Source organism: Pleurodeles waltl, chromosome 8, assembly GCF_031143425.1.
Source record: "Pleurodeles waltl isolate 20211129_DDA chromosome 8, aPleWal1.hap1.20221129, whole genome shotgun sequence".
In the NCBI taxonomy this organism is placed as follows: Eukaryota; Metazoa; Chordata; class Amphibia; order Caudata; family Salamandridae; genus Pleurodeles; species Pleurodeles waltl.
The window spans coordinates 259,275,191-259,302,027 of record NC_090447.1 but is presented as its reverse complement, the minus strand read 5'-3'; the positions used below and the strand labels follow the sequence as shown (position 1 = coordinate 259,302,027).

The window sequence follows — 26,837 nt, the reverse complement described above, 5'->3', positions numbered from 1 at the left end:
CATTTTCTATAGTATATCTTTGGATTTAGAAGCGCACTTTTAACATTTTGTTTTCAAACGCTCATCTGAAATGAAAACATACTTTTAAAATTGCTTTGGAATAACGATACTGTCAGAATTACAGTACTGTTCTAGTTCAATGAGATCAACTTTGAGGCATTCATGGTATATTTGAATATACTAAGCCCATGTCTAGTTAAAGGAAGTTTCTCTAAAAAACACAGACTTTAAAGGATAACTGGTGTGTCCAAAGTTTTAAAAACATGGCACAACAAACCACTGTTAACTTTACAAGCCATATTGTCGTGAACGCAATATATTACTAATATTTTTTTTACTACTGCTAAAAATTCATGAATGCAACATGGACTAACATGAACAGTATGTATGTGGTGCACATAATCTTGACAACTAAGAATAATTGTATAGTGACAAACTTCATATGTGTAAAAGAAACATCTCACAAACAAATTTTAGGTTCTACAAAAGCTTTATGTAGACTGCACATACAGAATGAAAGAATAGTAGAAATGCAAAATAGATTAGATTAGATGGTCATTTTTTGGTCTGTCATTATACTGCACAGCGCACATATGTGCATCAAAATACAACCAAACAGCTATTCACTATAGGCATCCCTAACATTTCTATATGAGGCTTATGCTCATTTCCAGTAAACATCATGTGGTTCATTAAAAAAAATAAAAATGACATCTTTAATACTGAATCTTGACCTCACATCATAAATAAATACTTATGACTTATGGCAAAACAACAAGTATGGAATGATTGCAAATCAAATCCAGTCAACAAAGTTAAGAGACTGAACTTCCAACAAAAGTTGGTTCAATACATTCTTATCACTGGCAACCTCACTTAGCATACCAGGATAGCCTTCGTAGACGCCAATATAAACCATTTGATGCCTACTCCAGCATTAGTGATCAACATAACAGACACTCAATAACAAGGATGCCGGATTCTAAACGAGGTAAAGCCTGCTGACACAGGTTATGAGTCGCTTCCAACATTCTGCAGCTCGAGGTCGGTCTGTCCTAACAATAAACATCAACTGACATACAAGGCCAGTAAAAGTATGGGAGGGGAAAAGCCTTCCCTGCCTTTTACTATTTTTGCTCTCCCAAAATGCTTTGGTCACGTAATTTGGCAAAACAGAGAATGCAACCGAACAGCCCCCCCCCCCCTTCATACCCCCATGGCTCCAGCAGCTATTGTATGACAGACAGACTGAGGTGAAGGCATGGAAAGACCTCTTCGTTTTAACAACCTTAGTCTCTGTCTCTCTGCCCCAGTTAAAGCGAGAGGCAGAAGCTATATATTCAGGTACTCTTATAATAATAACCAATACAACAGTGCTTTAGGCTGCTGCATGTTTTCAATTTTCAAAAATTTAAATGCTCTACATTTCTTAAAATTCATTCAGTAAAGATTTTCCCCTCTGTGCATCCATAAGGTTGTGGATGTATGATTCCATGGATAAAACAGCACTTTGGGTAAAATACTAAAATGTGCCAGTTGTTATAATGCACATTTTCTTTGGTCTGAAAAACCATTACTGGTATAAAAATTCCACATTTAATATTTGTGTTTGTAGGCATGTACTGAAATGTAGTTTTAAAGGTTGAATACTGCACAGAACAAATTTAAAACCCCATTCCATTAAAACTGATTTTCAGTGTCAAGTTAAAATAATGTCTCCATACAAGACCATGTCTTGTATAACACCATTTTTTGGTAACTAATTGTAATTTAAATAATACACTTTTTGTAATAAATATCTTCTGGAGTTAGATATCAAACATCAGTAGAGGAGTGTCACAAGCAAATAGGTTCAGGGAAAGTTTTTCTTTCGTAAATGCCTATTAGGAATTTCTATAGCACTGACTTGAAGAGGCCAAGATCCACCAACAATTCCTGCTTGTATTGCTACTCCAGTCACCACAGCTAAATCCGGATCTATGGATATGTTTGGATATTTACCAAAAAAATCTTGTATCATCTGGCGTATCCGTGGAATCCGAGTTGAGCCTCCTACTAACACAATTTCATCTACTTCTTTCTTGTGCAAATGACCTTCTTTCAGAACTTGTTCTATGGGTTCTAGGATCTTCTGAAAAAGGTCTTCATTTAATGTCTCAAAGAGTTTTCGTGAGATTTCAACCTTAAATGGAAATTTAGCAACTCTAGCATTTTTGTCTTCAAATACTTCATTTTGAGCTAATGAGTCTAATGGATTTTCATTGGATAACACCTCTTCTTTGGGCATAGTAAACAGTTGACCAGTGTCTGCAGATCTCTCTATTTCGCTAGAATTAAAATGAGGTTCTCCAACAGAGCCTTTCACAGCATTTTCTTCTGTTAAAGTCAGGGGAACATTGACCCAGGAAATATCATGGATGGTTAAGTTCAGTTTTGCTGCTTCTACTGCTTGCCTCAATTGGTGAATCTCTTCCTTACGTGACGGAAATGTGCCAAACTTTGAATAAATCTGGCCATATAGATGTTGAAGCAATCGCTGATTGAAATCTTGCCCTCCAAGTTTATTATTTCCTTGAAAACAAAAATAAACAGTGCATCATCAGAATTAAGATTGTATTAAATATGCAGCATCAGGTGTCTCTCAGCACAAAAATATCTGGTCATGCTATTATAAGAAAGTCACATTTTTTACATGAAAACGTGATATAGTGTTCCATAAAATGCTATTACATTCAAACACCTATACTTAGCAAAAGTGAAACCTTGTATTTCCATCAATAAGTTGAAATGTAAACATTCTCACTTTCCATTATTTAATGACCTTCTTGCCCACTGTTTGCATTTCATGAAACACTGGAAAAGATTATCACAAACATTTCAAAATGCTAGCAAACGCACCCACCTGGCAGCCAAGTACACAGTACTGTGGGCCCTCCATCCTACTGTACAGATGCCAACAGAGAAAGAGGACATTTCTTTATGAAGTCAGGGGCAAACAGACTTGGCATTGACTCAAAGAGTGCAGTAAGGCACTGCATGTAAAGTAGCTCATTCTGCCTCGCAGTGGATTCCCTTGCCACTACTGTAGCTATGAAATGACATCTTTGCCGAGGGTTGCTAAAGGCTAAGGATGCCTCTTTTACCAGATCACTAAGGCACACACAATTTGGATGACTTTTACATGAAATATATACATGATTTAGAACTAAATATTATTTCTCCATAATACACAGTTAATTTCTTTGGCCCGGAGAACAAACAAAACAGTTATAGGGAATATTTTTGACCTGAATACCGTAATTTGCCTGCTGGTGGATTATATCTGATTGTTCTATGGATGGAAGAATCACATTAACTGCCACAAATCACGAGCAAATAGCGATACTGTCATATTTGGTCTTTTCGAGGTGGAGCACTATTAGCCCCAAGTTTGAAAGTCCGTACTGGTAAATAAGTTTTATTTGCAGCTTTTGATATTGCCATTTAGAAGTAGTCAGACCTAGCAATATCACAACAAAAGAAAAACACATTTATTTAGAGCCTATCAAGTATTAAGCAGTTAAATTTCTTTTTTACTAGTTTTTTTTTTTAAATTTAACAGAACCTTATTCCGACCAACATTTTGGGTAAAATTCTGGTGTAACATGTATGCATCCCTAAAGCAAGATATTATAAGTTATTTATACCTTTATTCTACGAACTGTATTGTGTCGTATGAACCATAAGTTGTTTATTCAACACATTAAGCTGTCATTTATGATTACTACTGAACATAACAAACAGGCCAAAGAAATGGTTTAAGAATTTTCACACTAGAATGGCCGAATAAAAAGACAAATAGAAAAGTCACTGCAACCTCAGCAAAAGCATTTTCACACTTTAAATGCTCTGTGGGCGTAAAGATATGTATCAGTAATGTTCACAGACTAAATAAATATCAGATTAACTTGTTGGAGATTGAAATATAAATGCAAAAATATTGAATATCTTTCTATGGCAAGATTTTTGGTATTTCTCGTATTGCCATGAATTTAATAATAGATATGCGGTCTGCTACAGAAGTTTTGATTGTATTAGGAATGAATGAACTGTAGGAAAGTACCATTGTTCTTGGCAAGTTACCCCCATTTTTCTACCAGTTTGTCAGTATGTTTTGCCTGTCTCACTGGGACCCTCTGACCTATGATAAACCACAGACTGCTCCAGGAACCGCTGTTACTGCAACAAAGTATCCAGAAAGGCTACTGCGACTCTGCAACTTCAGCTTCAGCCAGCAACTGCAATAGTTTTCACAGTGTGCACGCTCTGGGGACTCCCTGTCTTCACCCTGCAGCAGAAGGTCCGAAGAAATATCCCGTGGAGTGACAGAGTCACTTCCCTGCTTCAGCAAGCACCTTCTAAGATGATGACCGGTTCTCTGGGACTCCTCTCCTAACAACGAGCGTGCTCTTTGCAACACAGGTGGTGGACCCCTTCGACACAGACTGCCCTAAGGTTCAGCTGTACAAATTTGGAGGAGGTAAGAGCTTGCCTTCCCTGTTTGGGACAGTACCCCTGTGCACCGAGTCATCTTCGCCTCCTGAGGCCTCTGTGCACTATTTGCAAGATTCCTTCATGTACAGCCTGGCCCAGGTCCCCAGCACTCTATCCTGCGACGCTCAATTCGCTGAGTTGTTCTCCAGCGGCGTGGGACCTTCTTTTGTAGTGCTGCAGCAACCACAATTTGAACCTTCTTTGTCCCCGTGTCCTGGGACCTCCATGGGTGCTGCCTGGTCATCTCTGGGTTCCCTCCAGTGTTGGGAGCACCCTCTGCCTCCTCAGCCGAGTTGAGGCCCCCAAGTCCCTCCTGGGTCCAGGCAGCACCATTTTGACGCAATCCATGACATTGCTTGAACCAAGGCTTGTTGGATGAATCCAGCCCTGCAACTCACCTGCATCCAACATCTCCATGTGGGACATAGTTTGCACCACGCAGGAACCCGCAGCTATCTTCTTTGGTGCTCTTCTGCAGACTTCTTCCAACCGGAGAATCCTCTTTTGAACCATCTTCTAGGTTGGCAGGGGCTCCTGTCCTTCCTGGAATTTTCTGTGACTTCTGGACTTGGTCTCCTCTCTTCACAGGTCTTCAGGTCCAGGAATCCACCATTTGTTGCTTGCAGTCTTGCTTGGTACTTGCAATAACTCTAATCACGACTTGTAGTATGTCCTAAGAAAATTTGCAGTACTTTACTCCTACTTTCCTGGGCTCTGGTGTGGGGTATTTTACTTACCTTTGGTGTTCTCTTACACTCCCAGCGATCCTCCACACACTACACTTGCCTAGGGGGGAATTCGTGATTTGCATTCCACTTTCTTAGTATATGGTGTGTGTGGCCCCTAGGCCTATTTCTTCCTATTGCATTCTATGGTATTTTCTTTTGTTTGCCCTATCCTATGACTATTTACTTACCTGATTTTGGTGTCTAGTGTATATATTGTGTATAATACCTACCTCCAGAAGAAGTATTGCCTCTAAGATATTTTTGGCCTTGTGTCACTAAAATAAAGTACCTTTATTTTGGTAACACTGAGTATTGTCTTTTATTGTGTATACGTACTGTGTAACTATAGTGGTATTGCAAGAGCTTTGCATGTCTCCTAGTTCAACCTAAGCTGCTCTGCTACAGCTACCTCTAACAGCCTAAGCTGCTAGAACACTGACTACATTTCACTACTAAGGGATAACTGGACCTGGTATAAGGTGTAGGTAACTAGGGTACCTACTACAAACCAGTCCAGCCTCCTACTTGAACTGGCTGCCGTAATGTCAGGGTTTAAAAAAAAACAATTGATGATGCTTTATTAATGGCATGACCCACACATTTTAAGAAATTCAATAATTAAAGAAATCTTGGCATCTGTCCACATTATGATTGAATCGAATGGCAAAGAGGGATTTATTTGTGATATTAGGTTTTCCTTTGCCCCCGTTTCCTTGGACATATAGAAATAGAAAGGTAACTTTTCATTTGGGGCCACCCTGTAACTTCCATAGAGAGTGTCTCATTCTTTAGCCAACTTAATTTAGATCAAATAATCTCAATTATATGTAGTCTTGTGTTTAAACAAAATTCAAGAGCAATCAGAACAAGAAAATATTGGGGGTGTATCGCCTTTTTTTGTACTATAGTAAAGAATAGCACCACTGAAAGAATAATTTCTTTCCCTGTAAATGTGTTCTTCATAAACAAAACCCTTTATAAATTGACGTTCTATTTGAATACTCATCCATAGCAAGCCGGTAGGAAGAAAACACAAAAAGTGTTTTTACACGAAGCCCAGCAACTGGGGTTAACTTTAGTTATTATTTCTGTTAGGCTCACTTTCACGCTTAACTTCCAGTTTTGCCGTGATTCCTCACTCAAACACCTTCGTTATTTACTTGCAGAGCGATTCTTATGAAAAGAAGCAGTAACAAAAAACAAATACACTAAAGGAACTCGCTGGTAGAAACCCCCTGAGTATCTATACAATTTTACAAGTGTCAGAAAAACACTTTTATAGGCAACATTATTTTCCAGAACTGGATCCTGTATAGAGGGACATGCCATTTCTACAGCATCAAAACAAGTATGTATTTGGGAGGCAGGTTAGAATTGCATTACCATCATTAAAATAGGTTACCTAGCACCCCCTGTTACACTGTAGCATCACTTTTTTTAGCTGCATCTAAGCAGCAAGCTTAGGTTAGCAGTAGTTATACAGCAGTACTGGCCATGAACGTCGATGTAGTTGCCCACCTTCTTGTCACAAGTTCACTGAACCTCACAGGAATATGTTTTAAGTGGAGACCCTCCTACACATTGGACTCTACTAATTATTATTGTCTATGGTGAGGGAGTATGATAGCAATCATGACGCTACTTGCCAACTGGCTACATTCTGACCTTTGCTATCCAAAAGCCACACCCAGTTGAGATGGAGACCTGTTTGACTTGGTCCGGTCAGTATAATAGCTCAGCACTTTTAGCATCCAATGTAAGCAGGGCTACCTGAACATCTGCAATGACACAGTCTGCTTGAGATGAAACTCAAACACAAGCTTCATAGCCATCCTTGGATACATCCCAAGCCTGGAATCTGAAGCACAGGATCCACAGGGGAGTATACCCATATGCACCTTGCACTTCTTGCTCATCAGAGATCCCACTGTTGCAGTGGTGTGGAAAGCTCTCGTCCAGAATGGCGGTGCAGATGTCGGCACTGCTGTGCTGATCACGACTTGCCTTTCTGCTGGCCTTTTCATGGCGGGACACTGCCACGAAAAGGCCAGCGGAAAGGCAGAGATGGGGCACCAAACGGGGGGGAGGGGCAGCGCTGCACTGCCCATGTCGTGGGCAGTGTAGGGGCCCCCATTGTCAGCACTTTCGGAATGTGCACTGTGTGCAAAGGCAACAGTGCGTATTCCAACTGTGTTGGTGGCACAGACAGTGGGCGGCAATGGTCTTGACACCCCCTTAGAGCTGAAGCGAATGTCGCAGCACTGTCTCTGCTGTCCGGCCCCACCCGAACATTGTAATACGGCAGTCAGGAGGCCGCCGGCTTGGCAGTGTCTTCCCGACCATCGTCTTGGTAGTCCGACGTTCGGACCGCCATGTTTGTAATCGGTCCCTAGATCTTCTAGTGCTGCCAAAAGTGACTCCAGTCTCCTGGAGCCTGCAGGAATTTCCCCTTTCAAATGACTACAAAAGTCACAAAAGATGCAGACAGTATTTGTTCAAAACTGTGACTTTCTGGATATTTTTTATACAGCATGGTTTCAATTTAAAATACTTATCAGGCTTCTATAGTTTGAAAATATCTATAAAACTTTGCAAAAAAGGTCATAGCTACACCATATTATTGATATAGCTGTAAAGAGGCAGGTCTTGTACTAATCACAAATGTCTCCTTTTGATGAACTAACATGCAGATTTGCTTACGATTTGAAAAGAAGTGCATTTTGTGATAGATAAGAAGACAAACAGCAGTGGGTTGTTTGATTAATCAGAGCATTTTACAGATTTTCTCGTGGTTAGGCTACTAAACAGTTTGTTAGAAAATATGATTTTTCAAGCCAGTCACTTGGAAAGTTCCTTGCATATTTAAGAATATATGGGGCTGAGTGCATTTGGCCTAAAACCCCTTATTTGATGCCCTAGGAAATCTATGCACTCGCTTACCACACACAGATAATAGGTGCCCCGCTACTTCTAGTCCAAAACATATTAAGTCACAAAATCAAAGAAGACACAATATAGCAGGTAATATATATGTGCAAAATTATGGTTTGCTTACATTAAAAATTGCAAGACTTATTAATACTTGCTTCTACAGAACTCTTAAACGTCAGCAAAGTACTAAACCATAGTTTATAAGTCTAACAATTTCTCAACATGGTCTGGCTTATAAATGATAGGACAAGGACTATAAAGTCTTTCATAGGTGAAGTCAGTTTTTATCTCCATTGCCATAGATATAAATGTTGATTCTCTATTATGCTCAGTCCTCAATGCCCTGGAGGATTTAGCATTCCGAGCAATGCACAGAAACAAAGAAGAAAAAACACAACGTGTCCAGTTTCTACACTTTCTTTTGTTTACTGTTTTTTTTTTTACTGTTTTGTTTTCTTTAGCATTGCATGGACGTAGATCTTGATATTCAAAACGAGAGCAACATGCAATGCAATTAAAGCTGAAAAATGAAAATATGTGATTACATGCCACTGAATAAAGCAGTGTCTGACGCTAAAACGAGAGCAATGACATCTCAGCTTCTCCATCTTACCAGCCATAGCTCGAGTAAGAAACATGCCACCTTGTTTATTCAATAAAGAGACATCCAGGGTTCCACCACCCAAGTCCACGACCATAACATTGAAGACATCAGCTTTGTGGAGTCCATATGCCATGGCTGCTGCAGTGGGCTCATTAATTACACGCAGGATATCCAGACCTACAACACAAGAAATAAATCTTATGCAGAAAGCGTTTTCATAAAGAAGCAATCATAGCACAATGTACCCAAGCCGTTCAAAAGGCAAAATAGGTTATATGCATTTTAAAGTTATCTAGAGATTCCTGGCAGATGTAAACCTCAAATAAGGTGGGGAGGGGGGCATTTCACAATCACAGTAAAAAAAAACTCAATGGAAAAAAGTGTGCGTGTGGGGGGTTTGACCATGTCAAAAAGGGGCATTTTCCTACATCAAGTATCCCAGTCAAGAAATAAATATTGGGGGTTATGATCTGAATGAGTGAACCTTAGTAGTCAGTGTGTATTATGATTGGGGTAAGGTCTGTAGTGCACCGACCTGCACATATAGCCCATGTGGGGCTGAATAGTAGGAGTACACTTTAGGTGAAGTGCTACGGAAGAGCCACACATCTAGCAGGTTCCAATTCCGAAGCCAGTCTCTAAGGGAGTGTGCAGCGGTGCATGGCAGCAGGGGAATAAACGGTCAAGAGCGAGACTATTAAAGTCGCTTCCCAGCAGCCAAGGGAGTCCACTCCAGCAGGACAGCACCTCAGAGAGCTTACATAAGAAGGGGACCTGATCAGTGTTGGGGGTGTTGATAATACCAGTAAGGATGTGCCTACTGTCCAGTCGTCCTTTAACAAGCACAGAATGCCCCTCAGGGTTTGGCACCTCCTCTTCTACTACAAAGAGAACCCCAGGACGGATCTAGATCAAGACTCCTTGGGCGTAGGAGGAGTAGCCTATAGAGTAAACCTGTCCACGCCAACGTCGCTGCAGCTTGGTCGACTCATACCCAGATTGTGCGGTTCTGGAGTTGGGCAGTGAAAAGAGAGCATCAAAGAGAGTGGTCTCTGTTCGCCTGTACAAAAGCAGCCGTTAATAAGAAACAATCATCATTGGAGATAACAATAAACGTAAGAAATACCAATGGAGCAGTGCACAAAAACAAGTGTCTGCCCAAAACCTACATTGGGGTAAGTTAAGGGGACAGGGAAGGTGACTATATGGAGGGGGGGGGGGGGGACTACTCAAATACATTGTGTGTAGATCACCCCTCTGCGCTGGACCGGAGGGGATGTCTGTCCAGCATTCACAGTATGTATAAATGATGTACACCCGGGGCAATCGCCAACACCGTGGGACAAGTGTCTGCGTATTGAAGTGCCAGTCCGCAGTGGCATGTGCGCTGAGGAGTCGACTTTGATGTGAAAGGTCCCTGTATCTCGAGTGAACAGCCTAATGGGGTGGAATTTTGTATTGCAGTAGGACAAGAGGAGAGCACGGCTGAGGAGTCGCAGGTGGGGCATGTCTTATGGTATCTGCCGTTTGTAGGATTATGTCTGGCTCAAGCATCAAGTCTTGCTGGAAGGGCCAGGTGATTGTGGAACTCTCATCACTGGACGAGCAAGAGTCTTCCATGTCCAGGATAGAGCAATGGATACTATCTGTGATGGCAGCGGCTTGTTCCAGTGCCCGCCGAAGCTCTGCTATCGTTTGTTCCAGATCCGGGACTGTCCCCAAAGGCTAACAGGGCCGCAGTCGAGGTCCTTGTCGGCCACAGGACCTCTCCTGCCGTCAGGGTGTTTCGAGTTCGTAACCTGGTGGCCGGTCACCTCTAACAAGTTCCAGGCATCTTCCGTAGAGGCAAAAAAGTGCGTGATACCTTCAGCCACAACCTGCAGTCATGCCGGAAAGAGGAGTGAATAGCGTATATCTAATTCACATAGACAAAGCTTTACTGCGAGGAAGGAGTTCTGTTGCCGTTGGGCTGTGATGGTGTAATCTGGAAGGAACAGAACTCAAGCGTTGTACACTTTCACATTAGCAAGTTGGCTTGTTTCACACAGCACAGACTCTCTGTCGTGGTAGTGTCGAAAACGGATTACCAACGGGCGAGGGTTTGAGCCAGGAGGGGGCCTGCATGCCAGGGCCCTATAGGCCCTCTCAACAGAGAAGAATTGCGAAAATGTAGCTGCAGGGAGGAGTTCTCGCAGCCAAGTCTCAATGTATTGCACCAGGTTTCGGCCTGGGAGGCCCACTACTCAGACATGGATTCTCTGGGACCTCCCATCTGCATTTTCAGTCCGCCTCTCCAGTATGTTAACTCAGTCTGAAAGAATATGCAGGGAAGATTCCACTATGCATCTTTGGTTGCAGTGTTGCAAGGGTTTGTTCTGTTGTTTCCAAATTGTCAGCAAGTTTCTGATGCCTGTAGCAAGGTGAGATCCATTGTCACTGTGTCGATCTTTGCCTCCAGAGAGGTTCTGGTTTGTTCAATTGCCACGAGCAGGGAGTCCAGTTGGTCAGCCATCGTCAGAGGTGACGCCCGAGGATGTGAGGATGTGTGCTGGTCAGTTTAGCGCAGACGACCCATTTCAGTGTCCATAGGATCATAGTTGTCTGGGGCGATTGCTTCTGGTTATGTGCGACAGGGCCCACTTATCGGTGACTCAGAGCTGCAGGAACACTGCAGCACAAGCAACTCAGGTCCAAGTTTTGGCAGGTAGGTGCGCGGGGATGTAGGTGTCATGTGCAATCACTTCCCAACAACAAGGCAGGGGCCGAGGGCTCAAATGAGGGCACTAGGAGGTGTGAATTATCTTAGACCCATCGTAGAAGAGCACCTCTGTGTCTAGCCCAGTGAGGGTCATCAGCCCTGCAGGTGTCACTGGATAAGGCTAAAGTCACCTTCATTGGGCATTTCCAATGTACTCAAGAGGGGGCCACCAGGGGTCACAAGTCTGATTTATTGCCACTGAATGTTCTAACTTGGTGAAGCCTCACTTTCACAGCCAACCTGTTTGGGGCCCCCTAACTGCCAAGCAGATGTGGGCAGCAAAAGAGGTGGTTAGTGAAAGGGAAACCAGACAATCGGTCCTGTACCGTCTGAGTGTAGCTTGTGCTTAAGTACACTCCCGAGGCCTCATTATTCTAAAGATGGTCGGCCGGTGTTGCAGTTGCTTATGCACAACAGGGGCATTTCCCTTGCAGCAACCGTCTCATCCAGATGTCGATAGAATGGCCAGGGCCTACCCTGACTTCCGTGCCCCACAGAAGCTGCTAGAGTCTCTCAGAAAAGTGATAGCACACGGTGCTCCCAGTCGTTAAGCGACCTGGGGTGTGTGGGGGGTCCTTCCCGGCTTGGATTGGCAGCAAAGGACTGGCCTATCGTGTGGCTGAACAGGGCACCCCAAGTCCTGATAGCTCACCCAGGTGCAGGTTGTGTCACAGGCAGAGCGGTGCCTGGGCCAGGGCCCGACCTAACTGCCCACACGCCTTCGTACTTCTATCGCCGCCTCACCAATGAATCCCAGTCCCATTGCTCATCAGGAGGCAGTCCACGCTCAGCAGCTGCCGATCAGTTCTTCAGGCCTTGCGGCTGCCAGAGACCTCTAATATTACCATGTCCCTCAGGTGCGTAATGGCGGCAGCTGAGGTATCCCGTCTTGGCTGACACAGGCCCGGTCAGGTCTTGTGGCAGGTTAGGGGACCTCCGCGCAGTGTCAGCTGCCATGCCACGATTCCGCATCAAAGGTATTCCCTGCTGTGAGCCTGGTCTGACTGCCACAAGGGTGCGGGCCAGGTCTCCACCGCAGCCTTCCAGAGGTCACAGGGAGTCTCAGATCCCCTCAGGGCGGTGGTCCGGAGGTATGGCAGCCAGGAGAGACAGCCACGGGTGCTGGATGGCAGCCTGAGCCTAGGATTTTGCCATATAACGGGGTGATGGTGCAGAGCCACCTTGGAGTGCATCTTCCATCTTGGCCTCACTCCAAATGCACGTCAGCGATTCAACGGTTGAATATTTGAGTAAATATAAAAGTAACTTATTTAATTGCCTCAAGCAATGCGCTCGTGAACTGCCTCCACCCAACAGGTAAAACAGGACTCGAAAAGGTACAACTGCTATAAAAATTCTTAGTTTGTGAATTAGGATTTACGATTTTATGCAAAAATCCTGTTACTTTGCATGGGTATGGTGCAATTTACAAGTAAAATCTGCAAATCATATCCTACAATTTAAAAAATGAATGTAAAAAATGACCATCATATTTAGTTATGCATAAACACATTTATTAAATTGTGCACCGCATTTACTGCAATTGAAATATTTAAATCAATGATTATCGTAGATAAAGCATGGCTAAATATGAAAGTACCTGCAAGGTTAGCTGCCTTAATTGTGTAGTTTCTCTGCTTCTCATCAAACTCTGCCGGTACTGAAATGACAGCCTTTGACACTGGCATGTCGAGATATCGCTCAGCCATCTTCTTTAACTTTAGCAAGAGTTGAGATCCAATATACTCAGGAGTGACAGTGAAGGTTTCATTGGTGGTCACAGCAAATTCAACAGCTCCATTGTTATGTAAAACCTGTAAAGGTATAACAGTCAATCCCACGTTTCATGATAAAGCCACTCTTGTTGTCTGATGCGGTCATTTACTGGTGGTGTCAGTGTAAAGAAATTACAGGGAAAGTATTTATTTATAAGCCTTTGTATTTAATGCTTCAAAGATATTTGAGGATTATGCAAGAATGGTGACCGGTTGTTAACAAACTTACACTTACTTTAGCAGTACACCATAAATACTCATCACGTTGATGCAGGAAATAAGCATCAACTAAAATTACACCTCCTACCTTGAACGGATACCTGCCACTTTCATGATTCAATTCTTCACGAGTGAAAATTTTGCCTATGAATCGTTTTGCATCATATATGGTGTTCTGGGGATTAGCATCTGCGAGATCCAAGGCTTCATATCCTGCATATACGTCTCCTTCTGTGAATGACACTATGCTTGGAATACTGTGATGGCCGCTTTCATCAGGTATAACATTCACTTCACCTGTGCCAGGCTGGAACACCCCAACAGAACAATATGTTGTCCCAAGGTCAATTCCAATCACTCTTGGTGTAGGCAGCGGTAAATACTGTTGTGCAAAATATCCGGCTAACAAAAGGGCCAAAACTGCAGATCCTAAAAAAAAAAAAAAAACAAAAAAAAAAAAAAAAAATATCACAAATGAATATTTTAAGTTTTACTGGAATGCAATAACTAAAATACTGAAAACATCAATTTGCTTTACAGTATTGAATTCCCACCTTTAACAGGCAGCAAAAAGTTCAGCATTCTTACAAAGCAAACCTCAAACACTATGGCTAAAAGTAGATTAGAGCTTACATCTTCCCTATGACAAAGATGAAAGAGTTTTATTAAATCATTTCTTGTGGCTTTCGTGTTACGTTCCTTAGTTTTAAATAGGGATGCTGATTTGGCAATAATAACGGAGGGAAGGGTATGTAAGAACATGTCAAGATTCGCTTACAGATGTACCAGAGACGATCTAAGGAATGTCTTGCTGGACAACAAAAGCTTTAAGTCCCTGTCAATCATCTGTTTCATTTGATGACTGTGTGATATACTATTACAACTGCTGTGAGGCTTGACCATTATTCAAGACAGGTGCAACAATGAGAGAGCCATGAGGTCCCCATGTATGTTAGTACACTTGTTTCGTACAATTCTTTTTCTGGGATACACTTGTTTCCAATTAAATGGCAGGCAAACATATCAGGGCTTGAATCCAAAACTGCTACTATTCCTAGTGGACCTGTAACTTACTAAAATTGCTAGGCACACTCTCTCTACAATCCTATTTTTTTTTAAACAAGATTTTTATTGTTTGCATAGAACATAAAACATACAACAGTTGTCCAGAACTGGTAGATCAACAGTATTTAGTATGCCATGTATATTGTTACAGCAGGGCAGTCAAATGATTGGTGACAGGCCCTCATGTACAGTTTGAGTGCATAATATAATATAGCATATTGGAAGTCCTATCCAGCTGATGATAAACCTGATCACCCAAACCCCTTATTCCCGGTTAACCCTTGCCGTGCTGGCAGAGACCGAGTTCTGTACTGGACATTACAGTTCTGAGACTTCCCCTGCATGCTCAGCATCTTCCCAGGGCCCTATATGTACGTTGTGTGTGCGCACAGTTATTCTCATCAATAAAATCCCCCGCTGAAAGAAGGGAGCTATTGGGTGCGTCAGTGTCATCATCTGGAGGCATCAGGCTACCGACCAGGTGCGCCCTAGCTCTAGCTACTGTTCCTCTTCCCCACTTCAATTCCAGGAACAACACAGTGCTCTCCAGTCGCTCCCACTTTACCAGTTTCTCCCACCATTTAGTCTGTCTCTGTCCCCCAGCAGATTTCCAATGTATTGTTATTTCCTGTTTTGCTAGTAACAGTGCCAGGTCAGTAAATCTAGTAGTGATTTTGCGCTTGCTAGGACATGGGTATCCCCCAAGGAGGCAGGCCAGAGAAGTGCAACGGACCATCCCCTGGGTGACAGTGTTAACACAATTCATTACGGCTTCCCAGAATCCCGCTAAGGACGGGAAGGCCCATACCATATGGAACATTTCCCCACCAGGCTCCTCACATCTAGAGCACGTAGCAGTAGCTGTAGCATAGAACTTGTTTATTTTAGCAAGGGTGAGTTAGACTCTGTGCTTGAAATAAAGTTAATCAACTTGAACCTGGCGTTGCGAGAGACAGAGGGTACATTTGCTAGGATATTGTACAGTCTGCGTTGATAAGTTGAAGGTCTAAATTTGTTTCCCCATTTCATCTTCAAGTCTGAGAGGTTAATAAGGATGTTAGTGTGAATGGTCCGATATAGGTCTGTGACTGATTTAATGCAACCAGTAGTCATACAGATCAGCTGACAACTTTGATGCATCACTGCTTCAGAATCACCAATCCCCTAACGGTTCCTAATCGTGGCCAACACTGCGTAGTAAGAAATAATCAAGAATTCCAAATTCCACCATTACATCTTCGAATAGAAGTAGGTCACCGTCCCAATAGAGGTCTCCCATACTGTTTATCCTAAAGGTGGTCCACACGCTATTCCCCCTACATCGCTTCTCGGTCCGCCATCTCCAACCATCTCAATGGCAGATCTGGCGAGTAGGGTGCTCGAGTGCAGGTTTGCTGAAGACCGCATCACCAGCATTGTTGCATTACAAGGAGCTCCTGGGAAGAGGTAAGCAACTGCTGTCGGGAAGATAAGAGGACCTGTGATAAGTCTCACAAGTGAGGAAGTCAGCCGATGGCGCCCGTCTTGGTGTCCATCCTGCAATAGACCCACTGGTTGCACCATTGGAACTGTGCCGCCAAATAATACGCCTCGAATTCTGGTGCAGCCAGCCCTTCTTCTGTAACTGGGCGCTGCAATTTGGATAGTGCTACTCTGCATCTGCTTGTCCCCCAAATGAGCTCTAGCAGTAGGGACTCAAGATCATGAAACAGCTGGTGGGGTATGAGCAGAGGCAGTGTGGATAAAAAATAAAGTAACCTCGGGAGCACTACAATATTAGCCACCGCTATTCTACCAGCGACAGATAATGGCAACAATGTCCAAAAGTTTACACTAGCTCGGAATGCCCCAACTGCTGCTCCCACATTACCATCCAATAGATCATGGCGGTCATGGTATATCTTGACACCTAAGTATTTCAGACAGGTCGGGATCCAGGTAAGTCCAAGTAGGTTCTGGGATGCGGTGGGGTCCCTAGAGAGGGGAAACTGTGGGATTTTTGCCAGTTAATACGCAGACCCGACACTTCACCAAAATGCTCCAATAGGTCTATCACCCCAGGTGAATCCCATCTGGCATCTTGGAGAAACAAGAGCATATAGTTGGCATATAATGCTGCATAATGGGGGTGCCCTTGACCCTATAACCCACGGTAAAAAAGAGCAGTAAGAGCGCTACATACCGTAGGTTCTACCGCAATGGCAAAAAATAAGGGGAAAGAGTGGACACCCATGTCTGGTCCCGTGCCCCACCTCATAAGACTCAGATATAGTTTTGCCTGTGCGAACCCAAGCCTTGGGGCCAGTATGCAAAAGTTTTGTACATTGTATACACCCAGGCCCAAGACCCATTTGTGCCATAGCTTGATATAGGAAGTACCAACTCAGGCTATCAAAGGCCTCATCTATTGCCATAACTCCTGCTGTCCGTTTATCTGTTGAGACGTCAATTCATGAGGAGAGGAGCCTACTGATATTGAGTGCTGTGTTGCACCCAGGGTTGAATCCAGTTTTGTCGGTGTGAATCAAGGAGGGTATGTGGGGCAGCAGCCAAGACACTAGGATTCGACTAAGAATTTTGTAGTCCATGTTGAGCATGGACAAAGGGCGGCAAAATATGACATCTGAGTGAGGGCGACCTGGTTTCAAGAGTGGAACAAGAAGGGCCTCACAAGTGGACACCAGCAGGTCACCTGTTTCTTGTGCCGCTGTGTAAAGTTCTACAAGTTTTGGTGCCAACGACTTGCTATACGAGGCAAAAAAAATCTATGGGTAGGCCATCAGCACCGAGTACTTTGCCATGCATCATATTTTTTAATTGCCACCCTTACTTCTTGGAGTGTGAATCCTCCTGCGATACTGTCTGGAGAGTTACCAAGGTTAAAAAATCCTTAAGAGCAAGAAGTGGTGCCCCAGGGCATAGAGGGATGTGTAATAGTCATGAAATCTAGTATTAATGGCATTCTGGCTATATATAGATTCACCTGTGTCTGACTCCACTTCTAAAATCAGAGAATTTCTGGCACTGGATTAGTGAGCCATGCTAATATGGTGCAGTTTTATCCCGCTCTGCGTGCGCACGAGTCAAATACTCTTTCTGATCAAATCGCCAAAGTCTCTCAACTCAGGCTGCCAGTGCTTCCTTAGCTTCCACCTGGTGGTGCTTAAGGGCAGAGTTTCTGTTTTTTTAGGTCTTACATGGCCCTTTCCTTGTCCTACACCTCACCCACTAATGTTCACCTCACCCCAACCACTTCTGCACAACAGTGACCACAAATCACAGCTGAGGCGCTTCCTAGCATCACAGAGGCACCACCTGAAAAAAGTAAACGGGATAATGACCTCTAGTCAAAGGCCTGTATAAAAAACACAGTATGGCATAATAAGAAAAAGAATACCAAATTAACAGTTCAAATATTACTGCCATCAGCACAACAACGGCTCCCGCAGGGGACCAAACCAGGACAGTCTACTTAGATGATCTCATCCGAAGGGCCAAGGGTAATCTTGGGCAAGGGGGGTCAATAGATCCCTGGGAGGAAAGAGATGCTCCATCAAAGTCAATGTTGTGCAGCGCACTTTCATTGTGAACAGATGGTGGGGTGGGGCGGAGCAGAGCCCACCCACCTACTCCCACTCCCCAGTGCAGCCACGGCATCCACCACATGCTGGCATTTGTGGTACACCTGTGATCGGGGCAGGGCTGCTCCCAGGTCATGCTTGACTCTTGAGGTAGTTGTCCTCCATCTTGCCTGGTCTCCAGAGTGAGATCTCCTCCTGGTTGAGAGGGTTGATCTATTCATTCCAATAATAACTGCGGAGATGTGAAGAACTGTACTTCTTCACCTGCAGTCAGTGGCACATTCTAACATGTAGCATGGAGAGAGACCATCTGAAGCCACCTCCTCTTTAATCTATTTCTCTAGGAAGTCAATCATATTTGCAGCAAGCCTTCAGTACGCTCCGGGAGCCAAATAATTCTGATGTCTTTCCTGCATGCTCTATTTTCTGCATCTTCAGATCTAGTTCCTAAAGTTGTAATCCTATTTTCTATGGTAGACAGTCTGGTTTCCACTGAAGTCATTACCGGTGTGAGGTCCTCTAGACCACCTTTTGTAGTGGTAACACGCTCGGCAAGCCGGCGCTGGTCATTTCACAACTGTCTCATGTCTGCTACCATGATATCGGTCTTTAATTCAAGCGCCTCTCTAGAAGCCACAATGGCCTGCAAAATGTTGTCCAAAGTAGGGTCTGGACGCTCCCTACCTGGATCTTGTTCATCTGGAAGTGACCTGGCAGCAGCCTGCGAGTGCAGCATCTGGGAGGAGCAGGGCTCCAATGTTTTCTTTTTAATGGTGACTTTTCCCATGGTGATGGGCACTCAGTCAGGCGGTAGAGACCTGTTCACAGACAGCAGACATTGATGACGTGGGCTGTGACAAGTTTGAAGAAGCATCCGGAGCAGCAGCGGCTCAGATAAAAATGGATGTTGCCTAGGTCTCTGAGAAACACTAGGGCAAAAAGAATGTATTACCCCACTCAAATAAGGGCCCCAAAGGCAGCAGTAGCAGACAATAGGAGAGGCAAAAAAAGACCACAGATTGCGGATGCCAGGTGCTTCCCTTCACGCCCTGCTGGTAGGATGGATCAATGCCGGCACAGTCTCCGCTCAAACAAGTCTAATGGCAAAGGTGAGCTGCCATCTTGAAGAACCGTGTGCAGTCCAGCGGCCCAGCAAAGTTTCCCCATGTGCCGGGTAATCATAGTTTTTGTTGCCCTGGCAGGTCCCCAGAGATGCAGGTACCACCAGCTGGTGACAGACAGGACTGGTAGAGGTAGGTGGAGGACAGGATGCCTCCAGTTGGCAGCTCGAAGCTGGGAGCACCTCAGTCCATGTTAGTCCTCGTCAGCGCCTAGCCACGCTGCCCCCCCCCCCAACATTCCTAAATGCTGTTGAACCTTTTTTAATTTGGATTGAGACACCACTGCTGTGCCCAGAGGTCAACCTGTGTACTCAAAGTGCCCACCTTTTGTAGAGAGTGACTGCTTTCCTCTCTCCCCAGGTTTTGTGGGGCTAGCAGTGTTTCAAAGTTCAGAAAATCTCTATTAAACGGGCCTAGAACTCTCATCTTTGTGAGTTATGTATTTATGTACATAGTGTGAGTGACAGGGCGTTGTCTGGGTGCAGCAAGAAATTCATTTGGGCTTTCATGTGTGTTTGGCAATACATAATGAAGGAGGGCTTTATTCGCAGCTCTCTGGGTCTCTAATTATTTGTAAGACTCTTCCTTTCCATTTCTTCGATCCCACCTGTATATTTCAGTAAAGGGCTATATTGTCAACTGGGAGGGGTGTCCGATTCCTCCATTTTTAGTTTGTCTGCAGTTCCCCTCCTACAGTACTTTCAGGTCTGCCCGCTCTTCTTACCTACTACTCCTTACAAAAACGTTGGCCTTCTGTCTTGGACCAAATGTACTGCTCAACCTGAAATGTTTGGAAATATTTCAGGGAGGGTTATAGCTGCCATCATTAACTTTAAAATGCACTAATATCAAGCAGTCACCATGCACACTTTGATTCCTCTAAAATTAAAAAGAAAAAAGTACAAGCATGGATTTGTCAGCTCTATTCAGAACCAATCCATTTGGGCAGTTCAGGGTTTAAGGATCCTTCACTGATTAAGCACTGTAGACCAGTGTAGTTTGAGAGTCACTGGCTTCCAGATGTTTTGCTGGCTTCTTACCAGACTAGGGACTGGGTGCAAGTCAAAATTCCTGGGGAGGCGCCCCTGGACTGTCAGAAGGAGAGCCCTGCTTACTGGGAGAAAGGGTTATGAAGGACAGCCTTTCCCTGCCAGAAATAAATGGTTTCTAGTGGGGGCCCTAAAGAGGATAAACTGCCTGAGGAGTTCTCAAGCTCAGTTGTCTGACGACCTTCAGTGGGAGGCAAAAACTGTGCCATAAATAATTTACCAAAGGACTATACCTTGGTCTTTTATTACATTTATTCAGTAAATATAAATACAATTACGCCAGTAATGTAGTCAACAGAATAGTAAAAAAATAAAAATAAAAAATAAAAACCAGAAAAACAGTTGTATGCCCTCAGTGAATGGATTGTCTAAGTAAACAATAGAAAAAAAAACAAATTAAAACCACTTAGTCAAATAGAGAAGGCATTCGGATTAAGTAACAAAATGCTCTGCATGAAAACACACAAAGCCTGTAACAATGTCCATGTCAAGCAAACCAGATAAATAAAAATAAGCCAAGAGTGCAACTGCGCCACATAAGTTAAAGTGAGTCTGCCCACAAGAGAGTTCTAAAGTAATAATATCATTCAGAGTAAGATATGGCATGAAAGAGCAACTGTGCAAAATGTCCTGAAAAAGCCTAAAATAAAGTATCTTAGCAAAAGGAACTCTGAAAAGTAAAGAGAGCAGGGAGAGTGAGTGAATGACTTTAAACTATTGAGGGAGCAGAACCCCAAAGCCCAAATTTCATACATCTCGAAATTTAGATTAGGGTCTACTCCTCCATTGAGCTCGTATTAAATAACACCCTCCTTAACACCAGGCCTTAATTTAATTTAGCAGAGTAATAAAATAAGTAACTGGGTCAACTCAATAACTTGGTTCTTAATCAAAAGAAAAGTGAAAGGGTTTTATTACGAAATCTCAAAAATCAACCAGTACAGAGTAAATGTTAAATGCCATAAAGGCTCAAATGCGGAGAACCTAGTCAGAAAATCAGACTAACTCTAAGCTCCAAAAGAACAGCAAAATCATAAGAGAAACTGACAACATCTCTAGAGGAACAGGAAAGTCTTCTCTGGAATAAATTGGAGAGTCTCTGGTAACAAAGAAAATTCATCTGGCTTACCCCCAAATCAAAGGGGTTTTATACACATTTTCAGAATACAAAATGAAATAAGACTGCAAATTCAGCTTGGCATAACTAATGATAACACATTTTAGGCAAATTAAAACATGACACATAAGAAATAAGCCCATAACACTAACCCACTTTTATTAAAGTGTTGAGTAACTTCTTCTGCGTCGCTGTTGTCCAGAGATGCACAACACAATATGAATATTTGAATAATAACCCATACACCAGTGTATTGTCCTAGTCCCACATCGAAACTACAAAGGAAAAGTCCATGGACATTGTTACAGTAGGGACATGAGGACTTTTTATTCACATTAACAAACATACTTCTAAACGTCATATTGAACTTGTTTTTAACCACAATATTGTTAATTCATCAACTGTGTCTAGAATCCATCAAACATTCATCAATATCCAAAGTTAACTGTCATCCGAAATGATATATTAAAAAAAAAAAAGATAACTTTGACACTGACAATCACCCAAGTCCACTTGATAGTGTTTTGCACAATACACGTAATACAGAAAAAAAGTGTGACAATTTTAAATATAAACATTCTGTCAGCATGGATTTAGAAAAAGAGACGTTACACAAAAATAAAAACATTTCTTTTGCTCTCAGTTCGGCCACTTGTATCAGTTAAATACAAATACTAAAATATTCTACAAGCGTTTATTATTCATATAGTCTTAGAACCAGAAGTAAAATAACCATACATTGCATAACTTCATGTTTTTGCACTTCTTTCTTTCTGTACGTATCATGCTGAAAGAAGCTTCACATAACAGACAATGAAAACAGAAAGCTAGCCTTTCCCTTTGAGAAGTTACATCTTATCAGAACATTGGAATGTAGGCATGTCCATTGGAGACAATGGAGTGCTGCGGGCTTTTACTGGCCAGTAAAAGCCCGCAGTGCCAACATTCCAATGTTCGCTTTGTCTCACGGAGCCCGAGGGGATTTTAATCCCCTCGGGCTCCGTGAGCAATTTGTTTTATTTAATAGAACATTCTGCCCTGAGTGGCAGAATGTTCTAATAGCCTTAGAACCCGCCGTAGCGGGCTCTACCGGCTATTAAAGGCCCTTTCCCTTGTTAAATGCCCTTGCCTTCGGCTCGGGCATTTAACGCGGGAGCGGGCCTTTAATAGCCGGTAGAGCCCACTACGGTGGGTTCTAAGGCTATATTAGAACATAGGAATGTTAGGGGCTCCATTGGAGACAATGGAGTGTTCTGGGCTTTTACTGGCCGGTAAAAGCCAGAACGTCAACATTCTAATTTTCTTTGTTGACAACAACAGCTGTGAACAAAGGCCTCATGGAGCCAGAGGGAATTTTAATCCCCTTGGGCTCTGTGAGGACTTTGTTTTATTTATTAGAAGCTTCTGGCCTCTAGTGGCAGTGTTCTAATAGCCTTATAGCCTTTCACAGCTGGGCTATACCGGCCATTAAAGTCCTGCTCCCTTGTTAAAGGCCCTCGCACGGCTGGTATAGCCCCCTACGGCAAGCCTTAAGGCTATATTAAAGAATGATGTAGAGACTAGCAACGGCTTGCAGTAGAACATTCAGTCATGATATTTTGCTGTGTCTCAGTGAAAGAATTGAGTGCACATTTCTTTGTTGTGCATGCTTTAAAGGCCTACAGTTAGCAATAGAAAAACAATGGCAAATACATGTTTAATATAGCCTTAGAACCCGCTGTAGCGGGCTCTACCGGCTATTAAAGGCCCGCTCCCGCGTTAAATGCCCGAGCCGAAGGCGAGGGCATTTAACAAGGGAAAGGGCCTTTAATAGCCGGTAGAGCCCGCTACGGCGGGTTCTAAGGCTATTAGAACATTCTGCCACTCAGGGCAGAATGTTCTATTAAATAAAACAAATTGCTCACGGAGCCCGAGGGGATTAAAATCCCCTCGGGCTCTGTGAGGCTTTGTTCACAGCTGTTGCTGTGAACAAAGCGAACATTGGAATGTTGGCGCTGCAGCTTTTACCGGCCAGTAAAAGCCCGCAGCACTCCATTGTTTTCAATGGAGCTGCCAACGTTCTAATTTGATATCAATTTTCTCATGCATACTCATCCATCAGTATTTACGCATGTATATGTGAGAAAAATGTCACTGTCTGTGTACTAACAATGTGCATTAACCACCAGTTATCTTATTGTTATTATTCTGCCTTGCTGGACACACAAAGCTCTCAGCAGCACGTCCCTTCACTTCGTCAGATATTTTAAAAAGCAGCCTCTTTATGGTCAATCAAGAACAGATTAACTGTCACATCTAGCCTTGTGGCCATTTTTTAATGCGACAATTAAGCGTAAAAGTTGACTGGCAGAATCCTCTTTTTATGACTACACCCTCTTTGCGCTGTCACACCTTCACCCCCAATGTATGGGTTCTCAGAGTGATTTTTCTCGCTTTCCAGCACGACTGATAGGTTACACAGTGCTTGAAATGGAAAAATTGAAGTGCAGGTACTCTGTATAAGGCTACCTGCTTGTTTCTGAGAAGTGCCGGTACTCTCCAATGAAAAGTATTATGTTTTTCTTGAGAAGTGCAGGTACTCTCCCTCGCAAAAGGGAGAGCCTCCCTCTAATATTCGAGGAGTGCCGGTACTCAGTACTAGGCAGTACCGGCCAATTAAAAAGCACTTGTTACACATTATATGTAGAGTGATCAGATTTTGAAAGCCAAAAACCAGGACATTTCACAAAAAATATAAAAGACGGACCAATTCAACATCACCGGTGGGGCACATAATAACAGCGCTCTACAATATAAAAACACCGAGGAGGTTCTAAGGGAATAAATAAAAACGTCTGTTTTAAACCCAGTATAAGCCATGTTATTCAAACAGCTTTCTAAAAGAGCTGTTGACCAGTACTGCTCTGTGACAGATAAAAACGTGCCAGCACTGATTGCAATCGACCCTCACCGACAACCGGGACCTGACCCCAAACTGTCGAAATCTGCCGATACGGCTAGTGAAAACCCGGGACTGTCCCGGCAAATCCGCTACGTCTGGTCACCCTAATTATATGACCCTGATTTGTACTGGCGGAGTCATTTATGCTCTGATAGACTAGGGAGATCACAGTACGAGTTGATTTTCGATATTTGGTACTATAGTGGACCTCTCCTCACTTTCCCTTCTTGGTCCTCTCTTCCTCTCCTATGGTTTTAACGCCCCTTCTCTCGGTGCGTTTGTGTACCACATCCCACTAGTCGGCGTTCTCTTTTTCTCCAATACAACACATGAGATTCTCGCACACAGACACACTTCTCTGAGAAGCACTCACCCAGGATGGTCATTTCCCCTGCCATGGTGACTCGTACCAGCTGCCAACAGATGTAAGGTGCCCACTTATCCACTCACTGCACGGATGTTCCGTGAACTCAGATTACCGTCCGTCGTCGATTGCTGATGTTTTAAAAATGACGTGTAAATAATAGTGTATTGTCATTTCTACCTATTGCCACCATTTCCGGGTCGCAAGTCAACCAACCACTGTTAATATTCGAGGAGAGGGAGGTACTGCCTCGATGTACCGTCATCTAGGATTTGACTGTCGGACACACTGTGACCAATCATAGTGAGCTGCTCGTGAGCTCGCCTGTCTGAGCCGCCCTCTAATATTCACCCGGTCTGTGATGATGTGTTGTTGGGTCTTCATTTCAGGACGGACAGCCACGCCAAGAATTCTATGAAGGATCTGTGTACTGCTGTTCACCTACTGGGTTTAGGCCAGTCCCAAGCTGCCATCCGGTGCGCAGCGCAGAAAGGCCGTGTTGCTATTTTAAATGGATATTACGAAGAAACAATGCTGTAAATCCAAGACGCTTGTTGAGATTTGTTAACCCTTTCGCTCTAGCCACAAGTCCTAAACAAAAGATGGGGGGGGGGGGATATCACAGCGCCTGACTTGCACTTGCCATTAAAGGCAGTGATATCAAAGAAAGCGAAATCACAACCCGTGACTTTACAGAAAGTGACATCATACAAAGTGACATCAGATCTTAAGACCTCACACACGTTTAGCAAGCCTATTATGAGTGCATTTGAGTACATTACAAGTATACATGCAAACACTTCAGATTTAGATAGGTTAAGCTACACAGAAAACAATCATGCCTTTTGTCAGCTTATAGCGTTCTTTACCCAAGGACTGAACGAATGATCTCTGTCAGGCATAATAGTCCATATGCAGCACATTTCCATGTAGAGGAAAATGCTGTAGCGACCTGCTCATGTAATGCCTGCCTGACGCAAGGTAACAATGCAGGGCAATGTGCTCCCTGCCGTAGTTTTTTTTTTAAACAAATCAAGGCAACCGGAATTTGTGTCGCACTGTAAATCCCAAAATAGATTTAGCATCAAGGTTGCTCCAGAAAAGTGACACAACCCAGACACAAAATCTGAACCTCCACTTATGTATTTGCTTTTTAAAAACTGATTCAAAGAAATTGGCAACAATGAGAACGGGCAGTAAATCTGTTCTGCTTAATTGGTTGCAAAGTCTGAATTTTAAAATGTCTTATGGGGGTAAGGCACCTGCTGCAGAGATCCCTGAGTTCCCAGTAAATCTGAGGAAATAATAATAATGGTAAGATTACTTTGGTAGTTAACGCATTTGCTGGAAAGATCTGTGTTGTTCTTTTGCCAGTTTTGACTCATAGTGGCAGAGGGTTAATGATTCTCCTGAAAAGTACATTATTTAACATGCAATGACAGTTTTTTATTTTATGTAGGTAGGTAGTGGGTTACTGCTTTTAACACATACTTTTGTTACTAGCAGTTCATAAATTGTAATCCTTCTGAAATATTACAATGGCCTATGAAGGACGATATGTGACTCCTACACCTTGCAACCCTCACTTTCTTACACAACCTATCCTGAAAAGTGATGTACAAAAGTGTATGATTTATTATCAATGTAATAAGTATGTGTGATATAAAGCGCTCTGATACCCTACATTTTGATGAGTAGCGCTATAACAGAAATAAACAAGCATTTTCAATGCAACGGGTCTCGCGTTTGCTCATATTAGAGCTGATAGCGTTGTAAACTCCTAACCCGACTTTTCACCTATCGGCAAAAGTGCATTTATGTACGTAACCCGAAAAAGTGCAATTAACTATGTAAAGTGCTCGACTACTGGCAAGCGAAATCGCGCTAGTAAATTAGAGAAAAAGTTGTCCACAAGCCAGACAGAAAACAGCGAGCCTCGCATGTTTTCTGTACTTGGTCGATGCGCTCGAGGAGGGCTAGCCACCGGAAAAGGCATGCCTTCTACTAATGAAAGCAAGCAGATTTTATTAGGCAAGCCCACGAACCAATGA

At 43.2% G+C, this 26,837-nt stretch overlaps 1 protein-coding gene across 1 annotated transcript; it reads right to left on the bottom strand.

Annotated features, from left to right (window-relative positions):
- Positions 1 to 471: 471 nt before the first annotated feature.
- HSPA13 (heat shock protein family A (Hsp70) member 13) lies at positions 472 to 24,959 on the bottom strand. Its single transcript, XM_069204119.1, has 5 exons — positions 24,796 to 24,959; positions 13,637 to 13,977; positions 13,155 to 13,368; positions 8,806 to 8,973; positions 472 to 2,571 (listed from the first exon to the last, which is right to left on the bottom strand). The coding sequence occupies exons 1-5, from the start codon at positions 24,818 to 24,820 to the stop codon at positions 1,853 to 1,855; spliced, it is 1,467 nt and encodes a 488-aa protein (XP_069060220.1). The 5' UTR covers positions 24,821 to 24,959; the 3' UTR covers positions 472 to 1,852.
- Positions 24,960 to 26,837: the final 1,878 nt, after the last annotated feature.

Excerpts from the sequence above, each read along its gene's own strand:
- HSPA13 (XM_069204119.1), bottom strand. The coding sequence starts at position 24,820 with ATGGCAGGGGAAATGACCATCCTGG. Across the intron at positions 13,978-24,795 it reads AGGGGAAATGACCATCCTGG|GATCTGCAGTTTTGGCCCTT; the intron begins GTGAGTGCTTCT and ends TTTTTTTTTTAG. Across the intron at positions 8,974-13,154 it reads TAAGGCAGCTAACCTTGCAG|GTCTGGATATCCTGCGTGTA; the intron begins GTACTTTCATAT and ends CTTGTGTTGTAG.